Source organism: Pristis pectinata, chromosome 4 (assembly GCF_009764475.1).
Source record: "Pristis pectinata isolate sPriPec2 chromosome 4, sPriPec2.1.pri, whole genome shotgun sequence".
Lineage (NCBI taxonomy): Eukaryota > Metazoa > Chordata > Chondrichthyes > Rhinopristiformes > Pristidae > Pristis > Pristis pectinata.
The window spans coordinates 42,688,800-42,715,008 of record NC_067408.1 but is presented as its reverse complement, the minus strand read 5'-3'; the positions used below and the strand labels follow the sequence as shown (position 1 = coordinate 42,715,008).

The window sequence follows — 26,209 nt, the reverse complement described above, 5'->3', positions numbered from 1 at the left end:
TCACCCGACTAGACGGTGAGTCGCCACACAACCCCCCCCCAGAACCGGCGAGACAGTCCCCAAGGTCCGTGGGCTGTGCCAGCTGCCGCTTAGGGGGGCGGCCTCTGCGTCGTGGCGTGGCAACCTCGACAGGCTGTTGCAGATCCAAATGGGCCGGTTTGAGGCGGTCCGCCGTGAAAACCTGTTCCCTGCCTCCAATGTCCAAAATAAAAGTGGATCCGTTATTCCGTATGACTCGGAACGGTCCCTCATATGGTCGTTGCAATGGCGCCCGAGGTGTGCCCCTGCGAACAAAAACAAACTTACAGTTCCGTAGTTCCTTGGGCTGGCAGGATGGGGCTTGACCGTGCCATGAGGTGGGAATCGGGGCCAAGGCGCTGAGCTTCTCGCGCAGTCTTTGTAGAACTGCTGGGGGTTGTTCCCCTTGGTCCTGAAGGGCAGGTATGAAATCCCCGGGGACAACTAGTGGCGCCCCGTATACAAGCTCAGCTGACGAAGTGCGGAGGTCGTCTTTGGGGGCAGTGCGTATGCCGAGCAGGACCCAAGGCAGCTCGTCAACCCAGTTAGGACCCTTCAGGCGGGCCATCAAGGCCGATTTTAGATGGCGGTGAAAACGTTCCACCAACCCGTTTGATTGAGGATGGTAGGCCGTGGTGGTGTGCAGCTGCGTCCCTAGCAGGTTCGCTAATGCAGCCCAGAGACTGGAAGTGAATTGGGTGCCTCTGTCTGAAGTGATGTGGGCCGGAACGCCAAAACGTGAGACCCAAGTTGTGAGCAGCGCTCGGGCGCAGGAAGCAGTTGTGATGTCAGTCAGGGGGGTTGCCTCAGGCCACCTCGTGAACCGGTCCACGATGGTAAGGAGGTACCGGGCTCCTCTTGAAACCGGCAGAGGGCCCACGAGGTCGACGTGTATGTGGTCGAACCTCCTACGGGTAGGCTCGAACTGCTGTGGTGGGACCTTGGTGTGTCGCTGGATTTTTGACGTCTGGCAGTGCAGACAAGTCCTGGCCCACTCACTGACCTGTTTGCGCAGGCCATGCCAGACAAACTTGCTGGCGACCAGTCGGACAGTAGATCTGATGGATGGGTGCGCCAACCCATGTACCGAGTCAAAAACGCGTCTCCGCCAGGCTGCAGGGACAATAGGGCGGGGCTGACCAGTCGCAACGTCGCAAAGTAGGGTCCGCTGACCTGGACCAACCAAGAAATCTCGGAGCTGCAGACCCGAGACTGCGGTTCTGTAGCTGGGCAGTTCGTCGTCGGCTTGCTGTGCGTCAGCCAGGGCCGTGAAGTCGACACCCAAGGATAGGTTGTGGATGGTTGGTCTGGAAAGTGCATCAGCAACGACATTATCCTTTCCGGAGACATGTTGGATGTCAGTTGTGAACTCGGAAATGTAGGATAAATGTCTCTGCTGACGAGCTGACCAGGGATCGGAGACTTTGGAGAAGGCAAAGGACAGAGGCTTATGATCGGTGAAAGCGGTGAAAGGCCTGCCTTCTAGAAAGTATCGGAAATGCCGGACCGCCAGATACAGCGCTAGAAGTTCCCGATCAAAAGCGCTGTACTTCAGTTCGGGCGGTCTAAGGTGTTTGCTGAAAAATGCCAAGGGTTGCCAGCGGCCTTCGAGTAGCTGTTCCAGTACCCCACCCACCGCGGTGTTGGACGCGTCTACCGTGAGGGCAGTCGGGACGTCAGTCCTAGGGTGTACCAGCATCGTGGCGTCTGCCAGGGCGTCTTTGGCCTTAACGAAAGCAGCCGCAGCCTCGTCAGTCCAGGTGATGTCCTTGCCCTTACCAGCCAGCAGCGAGAACAGAGGGCGCATGATACGGGCTGCTGCAGGGATGAAACGATGGTAAAAGTTGACCATCCCAAGGAATTCCTGTAGGCCTTTGACTGTGTCGGGGCGGGCAAAATGGCGGATAGCATCCACCTTGGCGGGTAGGGGTGTTGCCCCATCGCTGGTGATTTTGTGGCCGAGGAAATCGATAGAGTCAAGTCCGAATTGGCACTTGGACGGGTTAATCGTGAGGCCGAAATCGCGGAGGCGGGAATACAGCTGGCGGAGGTGGGAAAGGTGTTCCTGGCGGTTACGGCTGGCGATCAGTATGTCGTCCAAGTAAATGAACACGAAGTCCAGGTCTCGGCCTACTGCGTCCATCAGCCGCTGGAAGGTCTGCGCGGCGTTCTTAAGGCCGAACGGCATCCGAAGGAATTCGAACAGGCCGAATGGGGTGATAATCGCAGTTTTGGGGACGTCATCCGGATGGACCGGGATTTGGTGGTATCCCCTAACGAGGTCCACTTTGGAAAAGATGCGGGCCCCGTGTAAGTTCGCTGCGAAGTCCTGGATGTGAGGGATGGGATAGCGGTCCGGGGTGGTGGCGTCATTCAGCCTGCGGTAGTCGCCGCAGGGCCTCCACCCTCCGGTGGCTTTGGGGACCATGTGCAGGGGGGAGGCCCAGGGGCTGTCTGACCTGCGAACAATCCCCAGCTCCTCCATGTGATGGAACTCTTCCTTTGCCAGGCGGAGCTTGTCTGGAGGTAATCGTCGTGCTCTGGCATGAAGGGGTGGCCCTGTGGTAATGATGTGGTGTCGTACCCCATGTGCGGGCCGAGAATTTGTAAACGAAGGTGCCAAAATCGATGGGAATTCGGCTAGGAGCTTGGCGAAATCGTCGCCAGAAAGGGTAATGGAGTCCAGGCGCGGGGCTGGTGGGCTGATTTCTCCCAGGGGATAGGTCCGGAGAGTGCTAGAGTGGACTAACCGCTTCCTTCGCAGGTCGACTAACAGGTTGTGGGCCCGAAGGAAATCGGCACCTAGGAGTGGTCGGGCGACGGTGGCAAGGGTAAAGGTCCAGGTAAAACGGCTGCCGCCAAAGTGTAATTGAAGCGTACGGGTGCCGAAAGACCGTATCGTTGTACCGTTGGCGGCATTGAGTAGAGGACCTGGTGGCCTGTCACGAGTGTCGCGGCCTATCGGGGGCAAAATACTGACCTCCGCTCCAGTATCAACGAGGAAACGCCGTCCAGATTTCTTGTCCTGAACGAAGAGGAGGCTCTGTCGGCGGCCAGCCGCCGTAGCCATCAGCGGCGGCTGGCCCTGGCGTTTCCCTGAAACTTGCAGGGTGGGCGGCATCGACGGGCCTCCGCACCCCACCTCTGATGGTAGAAGCACAGCTGGTCACCCGTGTCGTCGTCTGCGTTCCTGGGGCGTGGCTGCTCAGTTGCTGGGGCCGGGCGAGGCAGGCGTTGGGCTCGCGGCCTGGTGATTTGACTGACGGACGAACCGCTCTCGCGCTTGGCCCTCCACAGGACATCTGCCCGGGCGGCCACCTCACGGGGGTTGCTGAAGTCGGCATCAGCTAACAACAAGTGGATGTCATCGGGGAGCTGTTCGAGGAAGGCCTGTTCGAACATCAGGCATGGCTTGTGTCCCTCGGCCAATGCCAGCATCTCATTCATTAGGGCGGATGGGGATCTGTCCCCCAGGCCATCCAGATGAAGCAGGCAGGCGGCGCGCTGACGACGGGAGAGGCCGAAGGTCCGGATCAAAAGATCTTTGAAAGCCGGGTACTTATCTTCCTCCGGAGGCGACTGGATGAAGTCTCCAACCTGGGCGGCTGTCTCCTGGTCCAGAGAGCTAACCACATGGTAGTACTTCGTGGAGTCGGAGGTGATCTGCCGAAGGTGGAATTGCGCTTCGGCCTGGTCAAACCAGACGCTGGGCCGAAGTGTCCAAAAGGTGGGCAGCTTGAGGGCCACTGCGTTGGCTGCTGCGCTGTCGTCCATTTCGCAGGTCCAAAAGCCGTTTGGACCGTCGGGGTCACCAATGTAGCGGTTGCTACCGCGGAATAAAACAAGACTCTACTCGGAGGATTGCCAAACAGAACTGGTTTATTTTCCCGCCTTGTGCGGGCCCTTTAAGGGAGAAAAACTCCCGCCCAAAAAACCGGCAATGACGTAAGTCCTACGTCATCAGGACTTTCCCGCGCGCGGGTTCTCCCCGTCGCTCGGAAAGACGAGGCCCGCCGCCATCTTGGGCCTCGTCGCTCCGACGCCGCGCGACCCGACTGCCGAGCCGGTTCGCCCAACTAGACGGTGAGTCGCCACAATATATTGAATCCTTTGTGAGATAAACTAGTTCTAAATAAGAATAGAAACAGCTCTGTATAATTAGAGCACTTCATTGATATTTTAGCTTACCAGCTCTAAGAGGTCTGGGAACACCACCTACAAAAATAGTCTTCCGTGGATCAAGTGGCTGAGAACCATCCATTACAAAATCACTGTCATTGAGATTCCATGGGCGTATCTGAACCTGCATTTAAAATTATGTACATTTAAGACTCCTTGAGCTTCCAAAACAAGATGACAAAATATATAGATCCCTTCATATACCCAAATAGTCCAATGAAACATTGGAAATTAAGCAAAGACATCACTTGTGGCATTTGACTACAAACTGGAATTCAGCTTTTTTATATTTTTAATGAGATGATTATTTTTACAACAGCCTTGTGGTTTTTCTTCTTGACTATTTTCTTTTCTCTGTACTTAGAAATGTGACTACAATGTTATTGGAGTAAATAGGTGAGCTTATATAATGTAGATAGTGATATTGGTTTCATGGCCAAAGGCAAATAAGATTCGCCTGAAAACTCAATCGCATTTATAAAAAGGGACATTTGTAGAGCAATATAGCTAGAGTTCCTATCAAAGGACAAACAAAACGCAATCCAACTCTCTTCCTAATTGTTAACTATATTGAGATTTGATTACTTTTGTTATTAAATACATATCTGCTTACTGGTTTATCCTTGATAGTTGGACTTGACACACAAAGATACAGCTTTCCCTCCTCTTCAATGCAAGCATCAATTAAAGCTTGTACAGAACCTTCCTCCTGAAACAGCAGAAATGCATAGCCTGCAGAAGAAGACAAAGACTAAGTTGATTCATCTCAACTAGTGTTTTGAACATTATGGGAATGTAGATTTTAGGAGCACAAATTATGCAATAGTATGATGATTATTGCAGGTAATTATTCTAGTTTTTTGAGGACGCATTTACCATACTTCATTTCAGCAGAATAAAAATCCTTCAAAAAATTAATAAATGAACCTTTATAGAGTCTATTCAGGACCTAAAAATTGAACTCTGACAGTCATCACTAGCTATTCTCAGACCTCTAGAAAGCCAGAAAACTGCTACTCCCTATTCGGAATGGTTCTATAAGCAATACATGTTGAAATGAAATTTTATTTATATTGAAAATAAGCTATATATTGTTTGGTACTCATAAGCCATTTGTTAAATCTTGTAGCGTCAATGATGCAAACAATCCTTAAAAACGAAGAAAAATAAAACTTAGTGCCCAAAGTGTTCCTCCAGGGAGGAATAGAAGAAAAGTTTAATCATATGCTTAGAGGAACTCACAGTATACACCTCATCATCATGAAACTCAGAACTCAACACCTCTGAGTTTCATGATGATCCAGGAAAAAGCCAAATTATTTTAGCAAGAAAGAGTGCAGGGAGGCAGACAGATCTTCTGAAAATGCTGATATGTTCAACGCTAGCCTAGAAACATGCAAATCCTGATAATATTCACCTTCTGCAGAACCTAGAGCAGCAGAAATTTTCCCAAGGAGCTGAAACAAATAAAATGGCCACTCTCCTGATCAAGTGTTTAATGTAGGTGAGATGGGGGCCCTTTTGGAAGATAATGCCTTCATATACTTTCATCTTGAGGAATGAGAGAACTTCTCCAGACTTCATGGCAACACAGAGGCAATGCTGATGATGATTATAAAAATAAGCTTCTATATTAGTCTACCACTGGGAGAATCTAAGGGTTCTCAAGGGATTTTCAAAGGCTAATTTCCCAGTGTTGTGGTGATCTGACAAAAAAAACCTGACAGTGGTGCTTTGCCAAGGTTATATTTCATTACTTCTCTCCCTCTCTTCCCCTTCTTTAACAATATTGTGCAAAGAACCTGAAAAGAGACATTGCTCATCATAGACAATGCCCCGGACATCCTGTTAACATCGAGGACATGACTAAAAACAACATGGGAATGTTTTAAACCCCTCCTAAAACACTTCATGGTTCCCATCTATTTTTAAGCAACTCTCCAGTGCATAGTGCTTCTTTAATTTCATAGGTCATTGAGGAGCAAACATTTACTCACCATGAATTTGACAAGAATTTGAGTACTGTTAATATATTCACCGTGGTCTTGCTGCCACAGTGGCTCCCATTCTCTCAGCACATCACATTTAAAATTCCCTTCTTTATAACTACATTCTGAGGTAGAAGTTCACTCTCCCTGCTGCCTGTTACTGGTAGTAAGTCCTCAGAGACAAATCCCTGGCTAACAATAGCTGTGGGTAGTGCTGTGGAGTCAAGATATGTATTCATACTCCACATGCCTCTCAAAATTTTGGTGGGAACTAGTAATCACTACTCATGCAACGAAAACTTGAGGGGAATCAACTGCCCAATGTGGTATACATATTTGACAATAGCAATTAGGTCCCATTGATATATCAAAGGTCATCAGTTAGAAGTGGCTACCAGAGATAACTATAAAGATGTACCTATGAATTCAGCAAAGTCCTGACCCAGTGTCTAATTGGATATGAACTATTTCATTGCTTACTATATTATCATTGCACACTAACTTATGCTGAAAAATATCAATTTTTACCTCAAGCGTTTGGATTTTTGTGATCACCACTGTGTACCCCATCCAAACTCAGAAAGAAGGGAAAGCATTTTAGTAAAACTGTTTCTCAAATCTTGTTAATACTGTGGCCACCAAATGCTTTATATTTCTTAGAATAAAACTGTACAAACTTGAAACTCCATTTACATGAAATTCATGTAGATCCCAGAGCTGCTGTGCAGTCAGAATTACGATCCTGGTGGGATCAGCTGTAACTGTATTTCACTTTTTGTAATTCACTTCACATCACCAATACCTAATTGATCCATCGAAGCACCCTGTATTTCAATAGATACGTTAAGTCTTCCTTTAAACCTCCTTTTTGGGATTAATATAGATAGATAGATGATGGTTGGCATGGAAACAGTGGACCCTAAGGGCCTGTTTCTGTGCTGTATGACTCTATGGTTCTTAAACTTTTGGTGCTGTCCTCAAACATACAGCCTTACTCATCATGTTGCAAGCAAAATTCCAGAAAATATTCTTACAAACTGACACCATGGTAACAAGTTTTTGTCATAGTCCTTTTAAATCATGTGTTACCTTTGGCAATATTTACACAAAAACTAATTAAAGAGCCTTTTTGTTTAAAAAGACAAAAACCTTATTCTTATCATCAGCTCTTTTTCCATTACACATGCTAAATGTTCAAACAAAAAGTATACTGGACAATTTTAGATTTTTCTCAATTATACTATTATTACTATCAAATCAAAAGCAAAATTGAATGTTAGATACAATTTGGCTTACCTTTCGGTGGAAAATATGACTTGCTCTCTGCTTTGTGAGGCCAATCAACAACCAGGGAACCAAAACGACGAAAACTAGCTGTGATTTCATCTGTTTGAATAAAGTTCATTCAGTATCTTACTGATGATAGATTTTGTTTTTGGCTCAAATCAACTATACTCCTCATTTACAAACATGGAAGGAAACATATAATAAAATCATGCACAGTGTTTGGGCCCAGAAACTGCTAAGTTGACATGTACGCGAGGATGTCTCTCACATTTCATTATGCATTATAACATAGTTTAGGTAAATGTGCAGTGCAGACAATCGCTAAATATTCCTGCATTTACTTTTCCAAGTAAAATAACTGATTTTCTCATCTTGTGTTTATAACAAAAAGGAGGCGATTCTTATCTTAAGCTTATAATGATGCAGGTGGCCAGCCACTCAGATCCATTTAAACTTTTTTGTACCTTTTGTTTCAGATTTGTACAAAACAATTTTAAAACTGTAACCTTACCTTCATCAATATCAGGTGGCAGACCACCAACAAATACTTTGCGGGAATACCGTTCTACTCGTTCACCATTTTGGTGAGGAAAGCAATGAGGAGAACTTAAGCCACTATGAAGAGTTTGATCCCCACGTCCATCATCAAGGAAACCATCTTCAACTGGGAAGAGGGATGAATGACCTGGATGAAACCAAATATTAAATGGTTAGAAAAGATACACAGATATTTCTTTTTAAGGAAGTTTTTGTTCAGACTTAGCCACCTAAGAACCTTATCCACTTCTTCTGTGATTGCCTTTAATTGCATCTTTTTAATAGTGAACGTTGAAATCTGTACTTTTTTCACACCGGAACTTGATGGGTCAAGTTTGGAAGTACATCAAAGTTAAGCAAATAGAGCTATGGAATAAAAATAAATTGGCTTACATAACTGGCCATCTGTACCTAAATAAAGGTTAATATTTGTGGTAAAGATTTGACAGAATCTTTTTCAAGTTCTATTGCATAAAATCCTATAGTTAATGCTGACTGGAAAAAAGTACCAACAGCTGGCTAAACCATGCCTACAATTTAGTCAGCTGTTAAAGCCACCTGAATGCTGAATGTTTTTCTTGTATAAAGTGTTCTTAACATGAAGAAATATTCCTAAACTTCACTATACCATAACTCCTAAAGTTTCTAAATGAATAAATATATTTATGAACACAAAAACAAAGATGTATATAAACTAAAACAATTCAAAGGATTAACTAAAAATTATGTTTGTCCCTTGTGGAGGTGGTAAGGGAGTGGCCTTTAAAGAGGAGATAGTTTAAGTACCGGAGTGAACATACTCACATGATAGGAAAAAAAGCACCCAAAGGTAGAGCTCCCAGATAAGAGTTTAAAATGAAACTGAACAAACGAGGATTGTGATATTTGTGGTGTCCTGAATAATGAAAAGACTCATAATGAAATGCAAGAAATATTATAGAAAAAATTTTAAAAGGAAATAATAGGAATCAGAAGATTTTAAGAATTGATTAGGCCACTCACATAAAGAACAATCTAGGAGAATTCAAACAAATTAGTTAAAGGAAGGGTGGAGTTAATTCGGGACCAGAAAGGTGATCTTCTAGATGCACAGGGCATGATTTGAGGGGATAAGAGATATCTTTAAAAGAGAATATTGCCAATGTAGAATAAAGGAAGCAATGGTGATTTGGGATTATATTGAAAATGGATAAAGAGAAGCACCTAGAAATTAGATCACGTACCACGTTCACCTTGGAGCACAATGTAATTCAGACCATTTCCGGCTGCTTTCACATCACTCTGGAATTTTGGCTAGGCATTTCCCAGTATGTATTGCGATTGCCCATCTAATGTGACTTCCAAATCAGACATGCACCAACTTACCTCATTCATAAATGGAAAAACTACAGATGCTAGAAATCTGAAATAAAACAGATAATGCTGGAAACACTCAGCGGGTTAGACAGCATCTGTGGAATAAGAAACATTAAATGATTCAGGTTCAGGACCCTTCATAAGAATTGGGAGAGAAAATGGGTTACTTTTGGGTAGCAGCGCTCAAGCCTTCACAACCCTCCTGGGTAGAGAATTCAGAAGATTCACTACTTTCTAGGTTAATAAATTTCTCCATGTCCTCATCCTGAATTGCTCCCTGAACATTTACTTTTGAATACTTTTATCCTACAAGGATAATTTCCCCATCTCTCCCCAGGGATACCAGGACCTATCTGCCAACACTCATATCCTCTACTACCAATTTTCACTCAACCTTGTTTTTGGTCCAGGTCCCAAACTGCCAAGGCTCTTATCTCCAATCTTCCCTCCAACCCAGCAATTCCACTAACAATAGAGCTTTGATTGCAGATCATCTGCAGCTCCCAAATAGGCCTACAATTACTAACCTCTCTTTCTCAATGGTCTCAGTCCCATATGGCATGTTTTGATCCCCTAAAACAGTGCCACAACCTTTTAATAATGCCTGAGACCTCTGGAGGTACAGTCTGCATTGGCAGACCCTTGGCTGAAATTTTTCATGAGCACACTGCTGCTGCAAATACCTAGTGTGCTCAAGTCAGAAATGATTAAAAGATTGGCCTCTTAAATGGAGAAAGTCACCTGGCAGAGATGGGATTTATCACAGGTTATTGAAGGAATTAAGGGTGGAAGTTGTGGAGGTTATAGACGCAATCTTTTAATCCTCTTTGGTTTTAGAAGTGCCGGAAGCCTATTGAAAAAAAATAGGGTAAATGGATAAACCTCAGACCAGTCAACCTAATGCCATGTGGAGAAACTTCAGAAAACTACAAATGGTATTTTCTGAAGACAAATGGTGGTCTCTGAAGTAGTGATGAAGCGAGTTGATGAAATTAATATGTTTGACAAAGTTATCACTTGGAGATTTGTTAGCAAATTAATGCCATGGGTTATTAAAGGGATATTGGTAACATGGGTACAAAATTGGCTTTGCAACACTAAGCTGTGACCAGTGAAAAAGACTTGTTTTTCCAGACTGGAGCGATGTTTACAGTGATAGTCCCTCTTTTTGTTATGACTTAATGACTTGGGCATGATTGAAGATAGTATAATTTAAGTCTGCAGATGATATTAAATGAATGAAATAAACACAAGAACAGAAAAACTGAATTGGAAGGATGCATAACAAATTAAATCAGTTATAATGTGCTGAGAACACAAAGTAGGAAACTAAGTTGTGAAGAGGGCATAAGGAGGCTACAAAGGGATATAGGCAGGTTAAATGAGTGGGTAAAGTTCTAGCAAATGAAATATAATGTGGGGAAATACAAAATTGTTCATTTTGGCAAGTAAAAAGAAAATCATCTAAATTATCTAAAGTATCTAAATGATGAGAGATTGCAGAACTCTGAAATGCAGAGGGACCTGGGTGTTCTGGTGCACAAGTCACAAAAGCCTAGTATGCAGGTAGAGCAAATAATGAGGCAAGCTAAAAGAATGTTATAATTTATTGCAAGGGAAAGTGAATGCAAAAGTAGAGAGGTAATGCTTCAGATATATAGGGCATTGGAAAGACCCCATCTGGAAAACTGTGTACAATGTTGTTTTTCTTACTTAAGAAAGGATGTTAATGAATTTGAAGTGGTTCAGGAAAGGTTTACCAGATTAATACCTGTAATCAGTGCACTGTCTTAGGAAGAAAGTTTGGACAAGCTAGATTTGTATCCACTGGGGAGTTCAGAAGAGTGACAGGGGACATGATTGAAAAATAAAAAAATCCTGACGGGTTTTAACAGGATGGATGTGGTAGGACTATTTCTCTTTTTGGAAAATCTAGTTTAAAAATAAGGGGTTACTCATTTAAGACTGAGATGAGGCAAAATATTTTCTCCTGGAGAGGCATGAATCTTTGGAATGTTCTTGCACAAAAGATAGTGAAAGCCTTTGAATATTTTTAAGACGGAGGCAGATACAGCACATACTTGATAAGCAAGATGGGGAAAGGTTACCATGAGTAGGTGGAAATGTAAAGTTGAGTTTACAATAAGATCAGCTGTGTCCTTATTAAACTTTGGAGCAGGAGTGAAGAGCTGAGTGGCCTGCTACTGCTCCTTATATATATTTATTCAAAAGAATGTGATTAGAAACCCTTTGGTAGAATAAATAAGGAGAATTATTGTGAAGTTGTATATTGATAATGGCAGCGCCAAAACAGAGGCACGTGGGTCTACGCATGAATAGGGGAGAAGGATTAACTGTTCTACCAAAGGAGCAGCATAGGCATAATGAGACTTATAACCTCTATCACTTTTAGGTCTCATGTAGTGACAATCTCTTCGAAGCTCCTAAAATTTATATTTGAGGACACTAACTTTCATGAAAAATATTTTAGAGAAAGCAACACCCTTAATAATAGGGGAAAAAAATTAAATAAATCTACCGAAATTAGACTGGTCAAACTGCCATTAAAGTATGGTAAATAAGGATAAAATACAATACACAATTTAGGTGTTCATTATTTTAGAATAAAGACTGTACTCAATATTGCCATTATCATTAAGATATCTATAATATCTTGTCCTTAGGATACGAGAGGTGCTGACGAGATCACTTGCTACTCTTGAGGGCAGCAGTGGCCAGTTTGAGTACATTGTGGTGAGAAACTGAAATGAGAATCATTACATAGGAATAATTTGTAAAAGTATGCAGTTCTTCCTTGCTCTATCTCCTCCCCTCCCAAGCTTCCAAATATAATCATAGTAAACTTATGACACAACCCATTTACTCCATAGTCTCCATGCTGCTTTAGAAAGAGCTGCTGGCCATGTCACACAGCATTACTATTAGCAGCACATTCCACAAACAAAGAAACATAATAATGATCTGCAACGTTGTCATTTGGTCTCATCCTGTTGGAGTTATTCCTTTCTTCTACTCATCATTACCCTACATTGTCTGACACTAAAAACTAACTTACCTTTTTTCATTCTGAAGAGTCCAGGACCTAAAAAATTTAACTGTTTCTCTTTCCACAGATGTCACCTGACCTGCTGAGTCTTTCCAGCATTTTCCAGCTTTTAAATAATGGTAGCTGCATATGCACATATGCATGTGTAAGTGATTGATTGTTGCGGTACACTGGCAAGGAAAGATTCACAGGATTTGTTGTGGTAGATGCAAAGGATCAACCAGAGGTGCAATCCCAGTATTAGACTCTGCAGCATTGGGTTACTCCCCTTTTAAATATCAATACAAGTAGCTAATGAAGTGCAAGGCTTGCTTCTAAATGATTATCCTGCATTTTTCTCAGGCCATGCATACATGAGCCAAATATAAGAATTACACAGCATCTCCAGACACCTCTGTGCAAATGTACGTTTGACACCCAGGCACAAAAGAGAATCTGGAAATGCAAGTGCCAGATTTTCCTTTGTGATGTTTTAAAAATTGAAATTGCATTGTGTGCAGTATATAAACATAGGGTGACTCAGCTTAATTTTTAGGCCATTTTTCTCTCTACTGTCCTACCTCTGCTATATTGCATCAAACTATCCAATACTGTCCAAAAGAAATCCTTTGTAAAGACTCCATTCTTCCTTTCCTCCTTCAACTCAACAGTTCACTGTTGCTTCTTACAAAAGTCTATTTAATTTACACAGCTATAATGCACATTGGGAAGCCATCCTACCTTATTAGCTCTATAGACAAGTTATTTTTATGCAACTTTCTGGAAAAAAAGCCTTCAAATATTAAAAAAAAATCACACTTCACAATGTTATGAAATAGGAATTGTTTATGGGTTTTAAGGTACAACAATGTTAATGCTAAAATTATTGAATTCAAAAGAATGATTTAGATCTAGAGATGATTAATAACTTGGGGATTCTATTATGGGACAATATTTATACAGTTTATATCCTCTTGGAAAACAAAAAAAAATCCAATCATAACTATAACTGCTTAAAATGAATGTACTGATTGGTACTCTTGACAAATTTCCCAAGAGGAGTTTTATCAATGAAATGATTGAATAATGTTACCACTTACTCATTTGTTTATTGATTCTTCACCAGAACAAACATTTTGGCTTTTCAAAACATTTTCCCTTTCACGATTAGATTAACCTCTTTCCCGCAAGACAGCCAAGATAATTACTGTAGCTGCTAGCACTGGGTGTCCTCTTGTCCAGGACACCAAGTGATAAGAAACAAATGTTTTGCAAGACATTTCAACCTGAAAAAAGCTTGAATGCTTTTTAAAACATTCTGTAAGCTTCAGGATATGCAAAATGAAACCCACAACAGTTGTGTTGCCCTCAGAGAATACATTTTTACTTGCAAATTTAAAGACCAAGTTACCAAATATTAACTTTCAAAAGAACGCAAAATGGGGGTTCCCCAAGTAATTTTCATGGCCTCCTATAGATTTAAAATTAAAACTTTATTTCATACATTAAACTTTTCATATTACACAATGCCTCTTTCACATTGTTATAACCTCTATTCTATGCAGACTTACCCAATTTGCTAATATGGTCAAGCATCATATGCAGTTAAGGAAAGCAGATCCAAGCATATTTGATACACCAGTGATATTGTCATTCATCATCACATTTGGCTGGACTACATTAAATGCCACTGGACCTCACTATCCTTTATTAAAGCAATGTATAATAAAGAACAGTAAATTGTCCTTTATTATACATTGTAGTGGACAGTAAAGATGAACCGGCAGTTCTTCTGTCCATTAGTCTCCTTAAACCCTTCTTTCCTGGCTCCTCTTACCGTACCTCCATCAAGTGTAAAAAGTTCAATTCTTTTATCACTTTGATCAAGGCAATCCATTTAGTCATTTATGTTGCTTCCCCCATTTTCTTTGGTACCAGAGCCAAAGCTAGTCAGTCTTGAATTTACGTTTTGCCATTCTATCTCTTCGCAAGGCTCAGAGTTCCATTGACCACTAATTTTCCTTCTTGTAGCTCTGGCTGCTGACAGTAAATGATTTCTTCTCTTCAGATACTGTCCCTCTCCATTTAAAAACTACTATTACAAGCTGACCCGGGTTACCCTAACCCTAATGTAGGTTCTTTATTTTTAAACAGACATCCATCAGTTGATTTTGTCCATAAGTTGGAAAACACAGAAAACAATCACTATTATGGTAACCATATCTCCACATACCATCATGAATAGCATGAAAAGCACACATCTCTGATTAAAAAAAAGAATAATTACTACAAGTGGAGAGAGAAAAGTAGTTCTGCTGTTCATAGGAACAAACATATGTACATCAGACTTTTGAAGTTATTAGTATTATGGGAGCTTGCTCATACAAATGGGTGTCTGTAAGTCAAGCATTCATAACCCTGGGACAGCTTGTATTCCCATCCTCAAAAACACCATTCTTGATCCTCATGGTTCATAAAATGATCCTCTTTTTCACATCTTCCTTTTCCCCTCAAATTCATGCAACACTCTCCTACAATTGCTTTGTTGAATTTCTTCAGATTTGTCTCCCCTACTGTTGAACACAGACCATCCAGCTCCTTTAGTCATGATTGACCTGTAATTTCATTTACCCTTTTCATAGAATCACGCAATTATTTTAGCACAAGACCATTTGGCTCATTGGTAGAGCTACCTCTCTTCTATTTTACCACATTCCTGCAAATTATTTGCTCTCAGATACTAATCCAATTCTCATTTAACAGCATCAAATTAGTTCCCACCACCCTTAAAGGCAGTCAATTCCAGATCCTAACAACAAATAAAAGATGTTTGTCCTTGTAATCCTTTGCATGTTTTGGCCAAAATTTTAGCTGCATCCCCAAGTCTTACAACCACCTGCTAATGAGAACAGCTTCTCTCTTTTCATCCCATTTACATGAGTCATTATTCTATATATTTCAATCAAATTTCCTCTGAACCTTCTTAGCTCCAAGAAAACCACCCAAGCTTCTCCTTTCTAACTGAAAGCCACAATCTCTCTCCTTTGGAGTCATTCTAGTAAATCTCTCCTGAACTGTCTCCAGTGTCCATCTTTCCCAAAATGTGGCGACCAGAAATGGACACAATGTTCCATTTGCAGGAAAATTAGTGCATTCAACACTGAGGTGGCTAAGACCAACAGGCATAGCTTTAATGAGAGGAGCAAGAAGAGGGAATCCAAGGAAAAATTTGTTCATCCAGAGGGTGATTACAATCTGGAACACAATGCCTGAAAAGATGGAGGCCTTTCACAACATTCAAGTATTTAGATGGAACACTTGAATTGCCAAGGCAGAGTATGCTACAGACCAAGTGCTGGTAAATGGGATAAGCATACATAGGTACTTGACGGTTGACATTGACTTGGTGGGCTGAATCCCAGGATCCCATTTGTGCTTTATTAACCACATGCCTCACCACTTATGGATTTCTGCATAAATACTCCTGGGTCTTTCTATTCTCGTACACCCTTTGGAACTTTCCCTTTACATCTTATTCCCTCTGCTAAAGTCTAACACGTCTTAAATTTCATCTGCCATTGTTTACAACCTTAATTTACTACATCAATTACTACCTTATTTACCATTCATGTTTTGTACATTACTTTCAAATCTGGAAATTTTACCAAGCATCCATGTCTATATAAATTGGTCCAAATACTGACCTCCGGGAAACACCATCTTCCAATGACAAATTTGGAAAAAGTTATTCCACAGTTTTTGACTTTAATCCAATTTCCTATCCATGCTGCTAGAAATTCTTTAATTCCATGGGTTTCATCTTTGCTAACCAGCATCTCAATGTAGGTACATCTACTGCATTCCCTTCATCCTCAATTAACTCAAAAAAAAACTCAGATTTGTCAGTTGCCATTGACAAATCATGCAGGTTCGCACTTATTGAAAGTTCTCAGATTGTTTCTAAAATCTTCCCCATTACAGAGACTAAAATAATTAGTCTGTAGTTGCTTGATGAGTCCTTACACCAGTTTCTGAACAATGGCATTACATTAGTGTTTGCTGGTCCATGAAGGAACAGTACAAGATTAATGCAAGTCCTTCTGCTGGACTCAGCTGTATTCTAGATTGCATTGGGAGATGCATTCCATTCAGACTTTTATTCAGAACATGCCAGCCTTTCTGGAATGTCTCAACATCAACTTTCACCCACTAACTTCAACAGTTTCCCCTTTGAGATTTTAGCACCACTCTTCAGTGTTTAAGATGAATACAAAATGCTTAAATGTTCCAGCTATGCTTTCTGCCTCTCTAGATAGACCACCTTCTTTAGCCAGAATCAACTCCAGCCCCCCTCTTGCTAAGTATTTTGATAGTAAAGACATCCTGGATTCCCAGCTATGTTAACTGTCACCTTTTCTCATCCTTTTAGCTTTGTTCCTTGTCAACTTCCTTTCAGCTTCTTCTAGATACCCTGGTTACTTCTGGAGTTATTCCTTTTACTTTTGTTATCCCAAGGAACTCTGGCTTTGATTCTCTTAACTTTCCTCCTGCAGGGGAAGATCCCTGCTTTACCTAGATAATCCTCTTTAAAATTGCTTCTTTGGTTCCACTTTGGTGTCATCTTACCCCATTAAAGTTAGCCCTTTAATTCAGTCAAACAGAGGTATTAAAGAGAAAGCCTCAGAAGTTATAAAACTCACAACAAATTCAAGTTCTGAGATTTCTCATCAAAACTGAATCAGGCAGTGCACAAAAATGTGTCACTCATAATTTAATGATTCATTTTCTAGATCACGCTAACCTTGGGAGCAACACAAAAGGCATCAGGCCAAAAATGGTTCATTATGGAGAAAAGTTTTCACTTTGCTTATATTCCTAGACAGGTGAGGTTTAACCAAGTGATCAAAGTGATTAAGGGATTTAAGTGAGAAACCATTTTCTCAGGGTTGTGTTTTGTGGTGGGTGTGGGGGGGGGGTGGGGGAGAAGGGAGTAATCAAAAATAATCCAGGAGGAAACATTTGAGGTCTTCCTCAATTGCATCCTCCTGCTCATTTTGCAGCCAAATCATATGAATTGCAACTATAAGATTTGACCACAGTACAAACTGATGTACACTAATATTAAGGTGGTTCTTGAATACTTTTCTCCTCTTCCTTCTGCACTCCCCCACCCCCAAATAAAGTTTTTTCATCTCATTTTCACCAGGAAAGCCTAGAAAATTAATATCTATACAACCCTCATGTAGAGGTGATACCATTTTGACTACAGTCCAACAAATGCATCTTTTGATGGAAGTTTTAAATTACTTTTGATGTTCATTTTTATTCTTACTGTACAGAAATTAAAAGTGTACATAATGCAGATTATGACAATAGCAGATAGCTTTGAAAAACAATAGATAAGTTACAAAGATTAATGGATATCAGAACTGATTGTGCTCAAAGGTATTTAGAGAATTACAAGAATGATTGGCTTTGTGTAAATTAAATCTGCAGTCTTGATTCTTCACTTCCTTTTTATTTTAAATACAAGTACAAGTACATCATTGATACTGAATTTATTTTTTTTATATATAAACCAGATGTTGCTGCAGCAGAATAAACACTTTCTATAATTGGGTATTCTTGATGTCAGCATGCTTAAGATGTCCTCCAAACTTAAAAATCACAGCTGATTCACTGTACATTTCTAATAAATCTTGATTAAGTTTTGTGCCAATCTTTATCCCAATATAGTGTGCAATTATACATGTGGATCGTTTGAATGCAAATTTGCCATCGATTTTGCTGCTGATGCAATGGCATAGAAATAATGTTGCTACTAGCAATATTTTCTTACGTTTTACTTAAGACTTCAAGTTATGAAAAATGCTTTCAATGGCAGTAATACTGCCGATAGCTAGTACCTCCTTTTAAAAATATTGTACATAAAGGAAGCAGGCATGCTTGAATAGTGAATAGGGAAGTACATTTGTAGATACAGTTAATGAAAAATTAAATCTGCAATTCCATTTGGTCAACATTCAAGATTAATAAGAATGGTGTGCAAAGCAAGTTTTCACTGTACCACAGTACACATAATAATAAACCAATTTACCAATGGAAAACTACATTCATAATGTTGAAACACAAGTACACAGTAACAAGAGCACTTGGTGGAATAAACAGCAACAGAAGAAATCAAAGTTACCAAAGCAAAGTTAATTGAAGGAATGGCAAATAAAATCTAGCCAAGTAATTGGAGATTTTCTTTAGGAGGTAGATAATATTTCCATACAAATAGAGACTGCATAAAAGGAAATTCTTCGTGTGTCACAATTACACACATAATAGGTAGCTGGTGAAATGTTCACAAACAAACAGTCTGGATCACAGGCCCACAGACACTCATTTTGACTGCACCTTCTTCTGCTCTGCTTCCCAGTTTCCTTAATTTCTCCTCCGTTGCATCTGTTCTGATGATGACATTCTTCACACCAATGCTTCTGAGACACCTTCCTTTTTCTCTCAACTCTGGCATCTCTGCCACTAAGTTGACAGGATTCTCAACTACATCTGCTCCATTTTGCACACTTCCATTCCATTTCCTCTCCTTACACCAGAATTTAACTCTGACATCTTGGACAAGTGTGAATTTGTTGCATTTTGGTAAGAAACCAGGGTTGGACTTGCAAGGTAAATGGCAGGACCGTGAAGTGTGTTGAGGAACAGAGAGACCTAGAGGTACAAGTACATCGTTCCCTGAAAGCGACAACACTGGTAGACAGGGTGAAGGCAGCATTTGGCACACTTGCCTTCAGTCAGGGCTTTGAGTACAGGAGTTGGGACATCATATTACAATTATACAAGATGTTGGCAAGACCGCATTTGGAGTATTGTGTGCAATTCTGGTTGCCTAGCTATAGGAAGGATGTCATTAAGCAGGAATGGGTGCCAAAAGGATTCACAAGGTCGTTCCTAGGACTTGAGCTACAAGCAGAGACTCTATAGGCTGGGGCTTTTTACCCTGGAGCATAGGAGGCAGAGGGGTGACCTTATACAAAATCACAAGGGGCATAGGCAAGGTGAATGGTCAGTCTATTCCTCAGGGTAGGGGAGTCTAAAACTAGAGGGTATAGATTTAAGGTGAGGGGAAAATTTTAAAGTGACCTGAGGGGCAAGTTTTTCCAGAGAATGATGGGTATGTGGAACAAGTTGCCAGAGATAGCAGTAGAGGCAGGTGCAATTACAATGTTTAAAAGACATTTGGACAAGTACATGGATAGAAAAAGGTTTAGAGGGATATGGGCCAAACAGGCAAATGGGACTAGCTCAGATAGACATCTTGGTCAGCATGTACAAGTTGAGTTTAAAGGGTCTGTGTTGTATAACTAGGACAGGATTCTCCTAGTCCTCACCTTCCACCCCACCAGACTCTACAAGAGAGATTATCCACTCATTTCCATAGCCTTCCACAAAATTCCAGACTCTTTCCCTCCTTTTTCAGGATACAAAAGGGATCATTTTATCCCTGACCCCTTAGTTTACTCTCAAAAATACCAACTGCTCTTCAGTGACTTTCCATGCAACATCTCTCCTTTTAACTCTTCTCTTTTCACCATCCAGAGCCAAACACTCCTTTAAGTGAAGCAATAATCCACTTGCAATTCTTCCAATTCAGTATACTGCACAGGGTGCTCAAAATGTAGTCTCCTCTATATCAGAGTAACTATGTACAGATTGGCTGACCATTCTGCAGAACACCTTCATTCCATCTGCAAGGGTGAAGCAGAATTTACAGCTACCACTTAAATCCTCAATCTCACTGACCCCCCTCAGTCTTTGGCTTCTCACACTGGCCTTATTCAATGAGTGCAAGCTTCTTGAATAGTGTCTTATCTTCTGGTCCAGCACATTTACAGCCCTCCAGATTCAGCACCAAGTTCAAGCATTTCCTAAAACCAGACTTTCCAGTTGCTATCAAAATTTGCCAGTTGTCATGAAACGTCAGCAAGCTGAACCATTAACAGTTTTTCCCCTCTTCATTGACCTGAGTATTTCCAACATTTTCCAGTTTTATTTCTGTACTATTTTCAAATGCATTGTAATAGTCCTAAAAAAAGTGAACAGCCTTCAAGTTGTGAGGTGGTTTATCAGAACATTAAACCAACTATTTTACCTACTTGGGATCCAAATTTGAAACAATATCAATTGGAGTACATACCAAAAAGGGCATTTTTCTCCATGACTCAGAAGCTCAAAAGATCTTGACAAACCAAACAAACTAGGTAGCAGGGGGTTAGTTTATTAGTTTTCCCCAATGAGCAAATCTGCCCTAAATTTTTCTCCAATGCCTCTAGAAAGTTCAAATATGCATAATATCTGAAGTCTATATACTCATGAAATAAAAGTTGAAACCAGCTTTGTGAATCTCAAATAGAAAGCTTGGGTCTACAATTATATTACAGATGTACACTGAAAATGTGATATGTATTTTAAGTAAAATAGACTTGTTTGCATATGAAACAAACACTTATTTGAAGAGCTGTGTAAAATAAAAGTGATGAAAATACTAGTCCATTATTCTGAGATGCAATACTATGAATACATTATACTAATTTTCATTGTTTTACCTCTCCTTCTCCCATATGTCCTTGCTGCATGTAAACAGAAAGAAAATACTTTTCAATCATGAGAAAATAGAATGGAATAGTTGGTCATGGAAACAGTTTACATTGGTTTCATTTTGCATCTTCAAATGACAAAGGACAGGAAATACCTAATGCTGAAATTCCAAAGCCAATTACTATGGAACTGATAAAGATGTAATGCCAAATTATCACTTCTTGTGATGAAGGGACAAAAGACAGGATCGAGTATACTGATTAATAATGAACACTTAACCAACCCAACTCCTCCTGGTGAGTTCTTGACTCTATGAAAACAGTTTAAAAAAATCAGAGCACTCATAATTAACCCAGTACATAAAGCATACAGTTAGTCATTTGGTTAAAATTTATAGTACTTTATTTGAAAAAATGTTTCTACCAGAGTGATATCTAACTGCTCTGAGCAGGTGCTGTGCACCACCTTTGTGATCAGCTGCAACTTGTGTGATGGAAGGTGCTCCCACACTTACTAAATTAGGACCACTGAGCTTTTCATCATGTGATGAAAAACTGTGATGCAAGTTCAAGTTACTACAGTGCGCAACTTGGATGAATAAGAATAGAAGTGAAACTGTTTCCATGCCATCTGCTGCCTTTTTTCCCCTCCAAGGTTAGAGTTTGGGAGTTGCTGTTAGAGAAGCCATGGTGAATTGCTGAAACACATTATATAGTTTGTATATGGTGCAGCTGCAGCAACCCTGTTGAGGATAGAATGAATATTTAAGTCAGTAGACGGAGTCCTGATCAAGCAGATTAGAGTCTCAAATTAAAGCAATTTCTTGAATGCCGCTTTGGGTGAGTGTACAGTATTCAGACCAGAGCTTTGCAGGAGTGAAGGAACGTGAGGGAGTCGAGCCATTTACCATGAGGCACCCTAGTTCTGCACCATAACATTTTTATTAATACAAAGTATGCACAATTGACCCCAAAACAGAATACAAGACAGTCTAATACATGCCAACATGACAGTTTTAAACAGAAACTTGAACTGCTCACTCTCAAATAGTCTTCTTGCCCTTAACTGTACATAATGCACAGTATCATCTCATCTATGCTCATTTATATAGATCTCAATTAAGCTCCTGATGCAAAGACAGTACAGCAAAAGGAGGTTATATCATGCACAAGAACATTATTAACATTAATGTATCTTGAAGGCAAAACTTACTTCAAAGAAACTTTCACATGGGAGGAAAATTTAATATACTGAAGTTTCATAACAGAAAGTATGCTTGTGTAAAGATTTTAGGTTATGACCGTAGCTCATTGATTTGATAAAGCTAGTGTATCCTGCAATGAAAAATGCTTAAATTACATCTCAACTATGTGCATCCTTCATGTTGCATAGTATTTGGGAGTTGATGCAGTATCATTAAATTCAAAATAAATCAGAAGTGACTTCAGAAAATTTCAGGTATAATGTTGGTCTGCTACACATCCAAATACTCAATTTTTACTAGTCAAACTTCATCTTAAAGCCACTTATCACAATGTATTTCATTTGCATCAAGCGCAGATATAGTTTAGTACCCTCTTTATGGTCAGTTTTGCTCCTGTGCTTTTAAAAGACAAACGTATTTCAAGCCTTTCATTACAATTAGCTTCTCAACCATGAAAATAATTCTGATAAACCTACATAGTACATTTGTCACAGCCATTCTGTAAGGTTACTTGTAATGACATACATTTCTTCAATGCTCCTTGAGTTCTTATGGCTATATCCACCCTTTTGCATTTATGGATTCATTTGAGAAGCTAAATCTTGATGTTTATCCAAAATAAAATTACACATTTCTTAGTGCATTACGGCACACATGGCTATATTAGCAGAATAGACAGGAAAGCAAGGCTACAGAACAATAAACATGTTAAATAAATAGGCAAAAATCTGGTAAATGGAATATAATGGGGAGGTGTGAAATAGTCAATTTTGGCAAAAAAAAGTGGCAAAGGTCTTCAGAGCTCTGAAGATGCAGAGGGATCTGGGTGACCCAATACCTAAGTCACTAAGGCTAACATGCATCTATAGCAAGTAATTAGGAAAGTTAGCAAGGTTATAGTTATTTCTCAGGGAAGTGAATACAAAATTAGAGGTTAAGAGGCATTGGTGAGAGCATATCTGGAAGGATGTTAAAACCTAAGTAATCCAGACTTTGCAGAAGGAGTTCATTCCAGACAAATGCAAGGTGATGCATTTTGGAGAGTACTCATGAGGCTAGCACATACACCATGAATAATAGGGTCTTGGGGAATATTGAGGAACAGAGGGACCTTGGAGTACAAGCCTATACATTTGCAAAGGTGGCAAGACAGGTAGATTATATGGTTAGGAAGGTACATGGGATATTGCCTTCATTAGTCAGGGCACTGAACTTTATAAAACTTGGTCAAACCTCAAATGGTGTGTGTGTAGTTCTGGCCACCATGCTAAAGGACAGCTGAGATGGCACTGGATGAGGCTGAAGAGATGCACCAAGATATTGCCTGGGATGGAGCAGTTCAGTTATGAGGAGAGACTGGGGAAGTTATGTCTATTTTCCCTGGAGCAGAGGTGGTCAAGAGGAGGCATGATTGAGGTATATGTTATGAGGGATATAGATTGGGGGGAAAGCTTCCTGCAGTCTACCCTGTCAGAGGTAAATAAAACTGGAGATAGACAGATTTGGGGTAAGGGAAGAGATTTAGAGGGAACATGAGGAGGGGCCGCCTTCACCCAGAGAATGGCAAAACCTGGAATGCACTGCCTGACAGAGTGGTTGAAGCTGGTTTGTTGTCAGTGTTTAAGTAATGTCTAGACAAACACTTGAATTGCCTATGCATAGGTTATGGACCAACTGCTGGCAGATGGGATTAGTGTGGATGGTCAGCATGGATGTTGTGGGCCAAACAGCTTGTTGGGGTTAACACAAAAAATGCCCACTAGTCAGCATGACAAGTTGGGTCAAATGGTCTGTTTCCATGCTGTAAGATTCTGACTTGAGATCTTACAATGACTAATACCCAGAATGAACAGGTTCTCTAATGAGAAAGGCTGGATAGATTCTGCTTCTATGTGCTAGAGTTTAAAAGAGCAAGAAGGAACTCGACTGGATCTTGACAGAATGGACATGGTCAAGAAGTTTCCAAGGGAAAATCTAGAACCAGAGGTCGCTGACTAATAATGGGTCATCAATTCAAGTCAACGAGGCAAAATATTTTCTCAGTTTAGAGCCTTTGGAGCTCTTCCTCCAACAGCAGCAGAAGCAGAATCTAAATGTTAACGCGGATACAGAGAAGTGGATCAAAAGCCGGAAAGTGAAGTTGAGGTTAAAAATCAGATTAGTCATGATCTTACTAAATACTAGTGTAGGCTCAGGAGTTAGGTGTGAGGGAAGGAGCCATCTTACTCCTACATTTATATACATTTCCATTTCAAGCCTTACCATGCTCAAACCCCTTTCTACCTACTTTCTCACCTCACACTCTGGGGCAAAAATTAAAATTGCATGCTTCTGTCCAAATCTAAATATATAAATGCACTTAAAACTAAATTGTTCTACAAGTTGTGCAGCTACAAGTAAATTGTAGAGTCTGTTTTTGTAATTTCTATTTCAACCACATTTCAACTTTACACTTGGAAAAATCAAGTGATGAATTATACTACAAGCTTACTGATCAAGAGTTAACATTTCAGATAACTGCAATTTGCACTGGAAGCCAAGCTCTTTCTTATTGAAAACCAAGAAACTAATAGTAAATAAGATCTTTAACTTCTGAAAATTGTAGGTACATGCTCAAGTTTGAATTTTCCAGACAAATTTACAGATAGATTAAAATTCTCCAGAGTCCATCAATAGGTCAGTTGTGTTTCATTCCATTACTTAAGTATGCCAAAATATTTCTAACCAACACTAATACGTAGAGGTACAGAGAAGATAGATATCACTTCATTGAAATATGCAAGCTAATACCTGTAGACAAACCCAACTGGGATAAGCTTTACATTGAATAACATGAAATGATTTAAAAATAATGAAATTGAGTGTTCTGCTGTGGAAGTAAATCATCAAAAGCAGGCAATCTTTTTTGATATTGGTTATGATCCTTAATCTGCAAATTAAAAAGCCAGAATGCATGTCTGATGATCACAGGCAAGGATTAATGTAAATGTCCTGCTTCAATGAGGAACATTAAAAATAAAAAATAATTTAAGTTTGATTAAGATGTTTTCTGAAGATCTTGGTGCAGAAATCATTGAAAAGCAAATTTTGAGCAAGAAAATATTTCTCCTTCATACATTTAGCAATAAAAGGAATGGAACTAAATCTTCTACATCCATAAAACTATGAAGGCTGACAGTTATTCATCTGATAAAGAGCCACTGCTTAGTTTAACCTTTGCAAGAAATTAGCAACAGGAAGAATTGTCATTAATGTAAACTGAGTAACATTTGTCACAGAATAAATCTGTGCACCATTCCTACACTAGCTTTGGAACATTTATGCACTGTGCATTAGAGCATCATTGCGATTACCATTAAAAGAATTAATAGAAGTTTAGTTTATTTTTCTCTTTGATTTTGTTTTAAAAAGTAACTTTAAATGCCATTTTGCTTCACTCATCATTATGTTTCCCACTTCTGGGTGGGTTTACTTTTCCATCACCCGTTCAAGTTATTTTCCTCATTTGGCATTTGAGCACAAAAGAAGAACAAAATTTCCCATGTTCAGAGTTACGAAAAAAAACATTAGCAAAATATTAAGTGTATATGAGTGATGCATAAATTACCACGTCATGCTAACAGCCTACTGAAGTTATTCAGCATTAACTATACACATGATCTACTTGTGTCAAGACCTTCTGTGCATTACCAGGATTCTAGATGTTCAAAGATGTCCAGTATAACAGAAATTAAAGCTCAAACAGCATTCATTTACAAAGTTCTTTGCCAATCCAGTTATTCATTTACTACACAGCCCTCTAAAAGACATTTGTCAGCTGTAGCACCAAATGTCATTACACACCATTACAAGCACAAAAAAAGCTTTCAACAATAGTTTTCTAATTCAGAAAGCTCTACTGTTAATTCAGAAATACTGAAACTGTGCTGCAAAAAGAATTAAAATATGGATTCTTTTACCGACAAAGAATGACATTTGGGGTAAATGATG

At 40.3% G+C, this 26,209-nt stretch overlaps 1 protein-coding gene across 2 annotated transcripts in view; it reads right to left on the bottom strand.

Moving 5' to 3' along the window:
* The window catches only part of cpeb4b (cytoplasmic polyadenylation element binding protein 4b), a 71,678-nt gene that overhangs the window by 14,199 nt on the left and 31,270 nt on the right, over positions 1-26,209 (bottom strand). The window contains exons 4-8 of one of the 2 annotated variants that reach the window (XM_052013712.1): positions 21,024-21,047; positions 7,984-8,157; positions 7,482-7,571; positions 4,811-4,929; positions 4,207-4,321 (exon numbers count right to left, since the gene is read on the bottom strand). In XM_052013712.1, coding sequence (XP_051869672.1) covers positions 4,207-4,321; positions 4,811-4,929; positions 7,482-7,571; positions 7,984-8,157; positions 21,024-21,047 — 522 coding nt within the window. The remainder of the gene's footprint in view (positions 1-4,206; positions 4,322-4,810; positions 4,930-7,481; positions 7,572-7,983; positions 8,158-21,023; positions 21,048-26,209) is intronic. The other variant, XM_052013713.1, reaches the window with a different exon arrangement.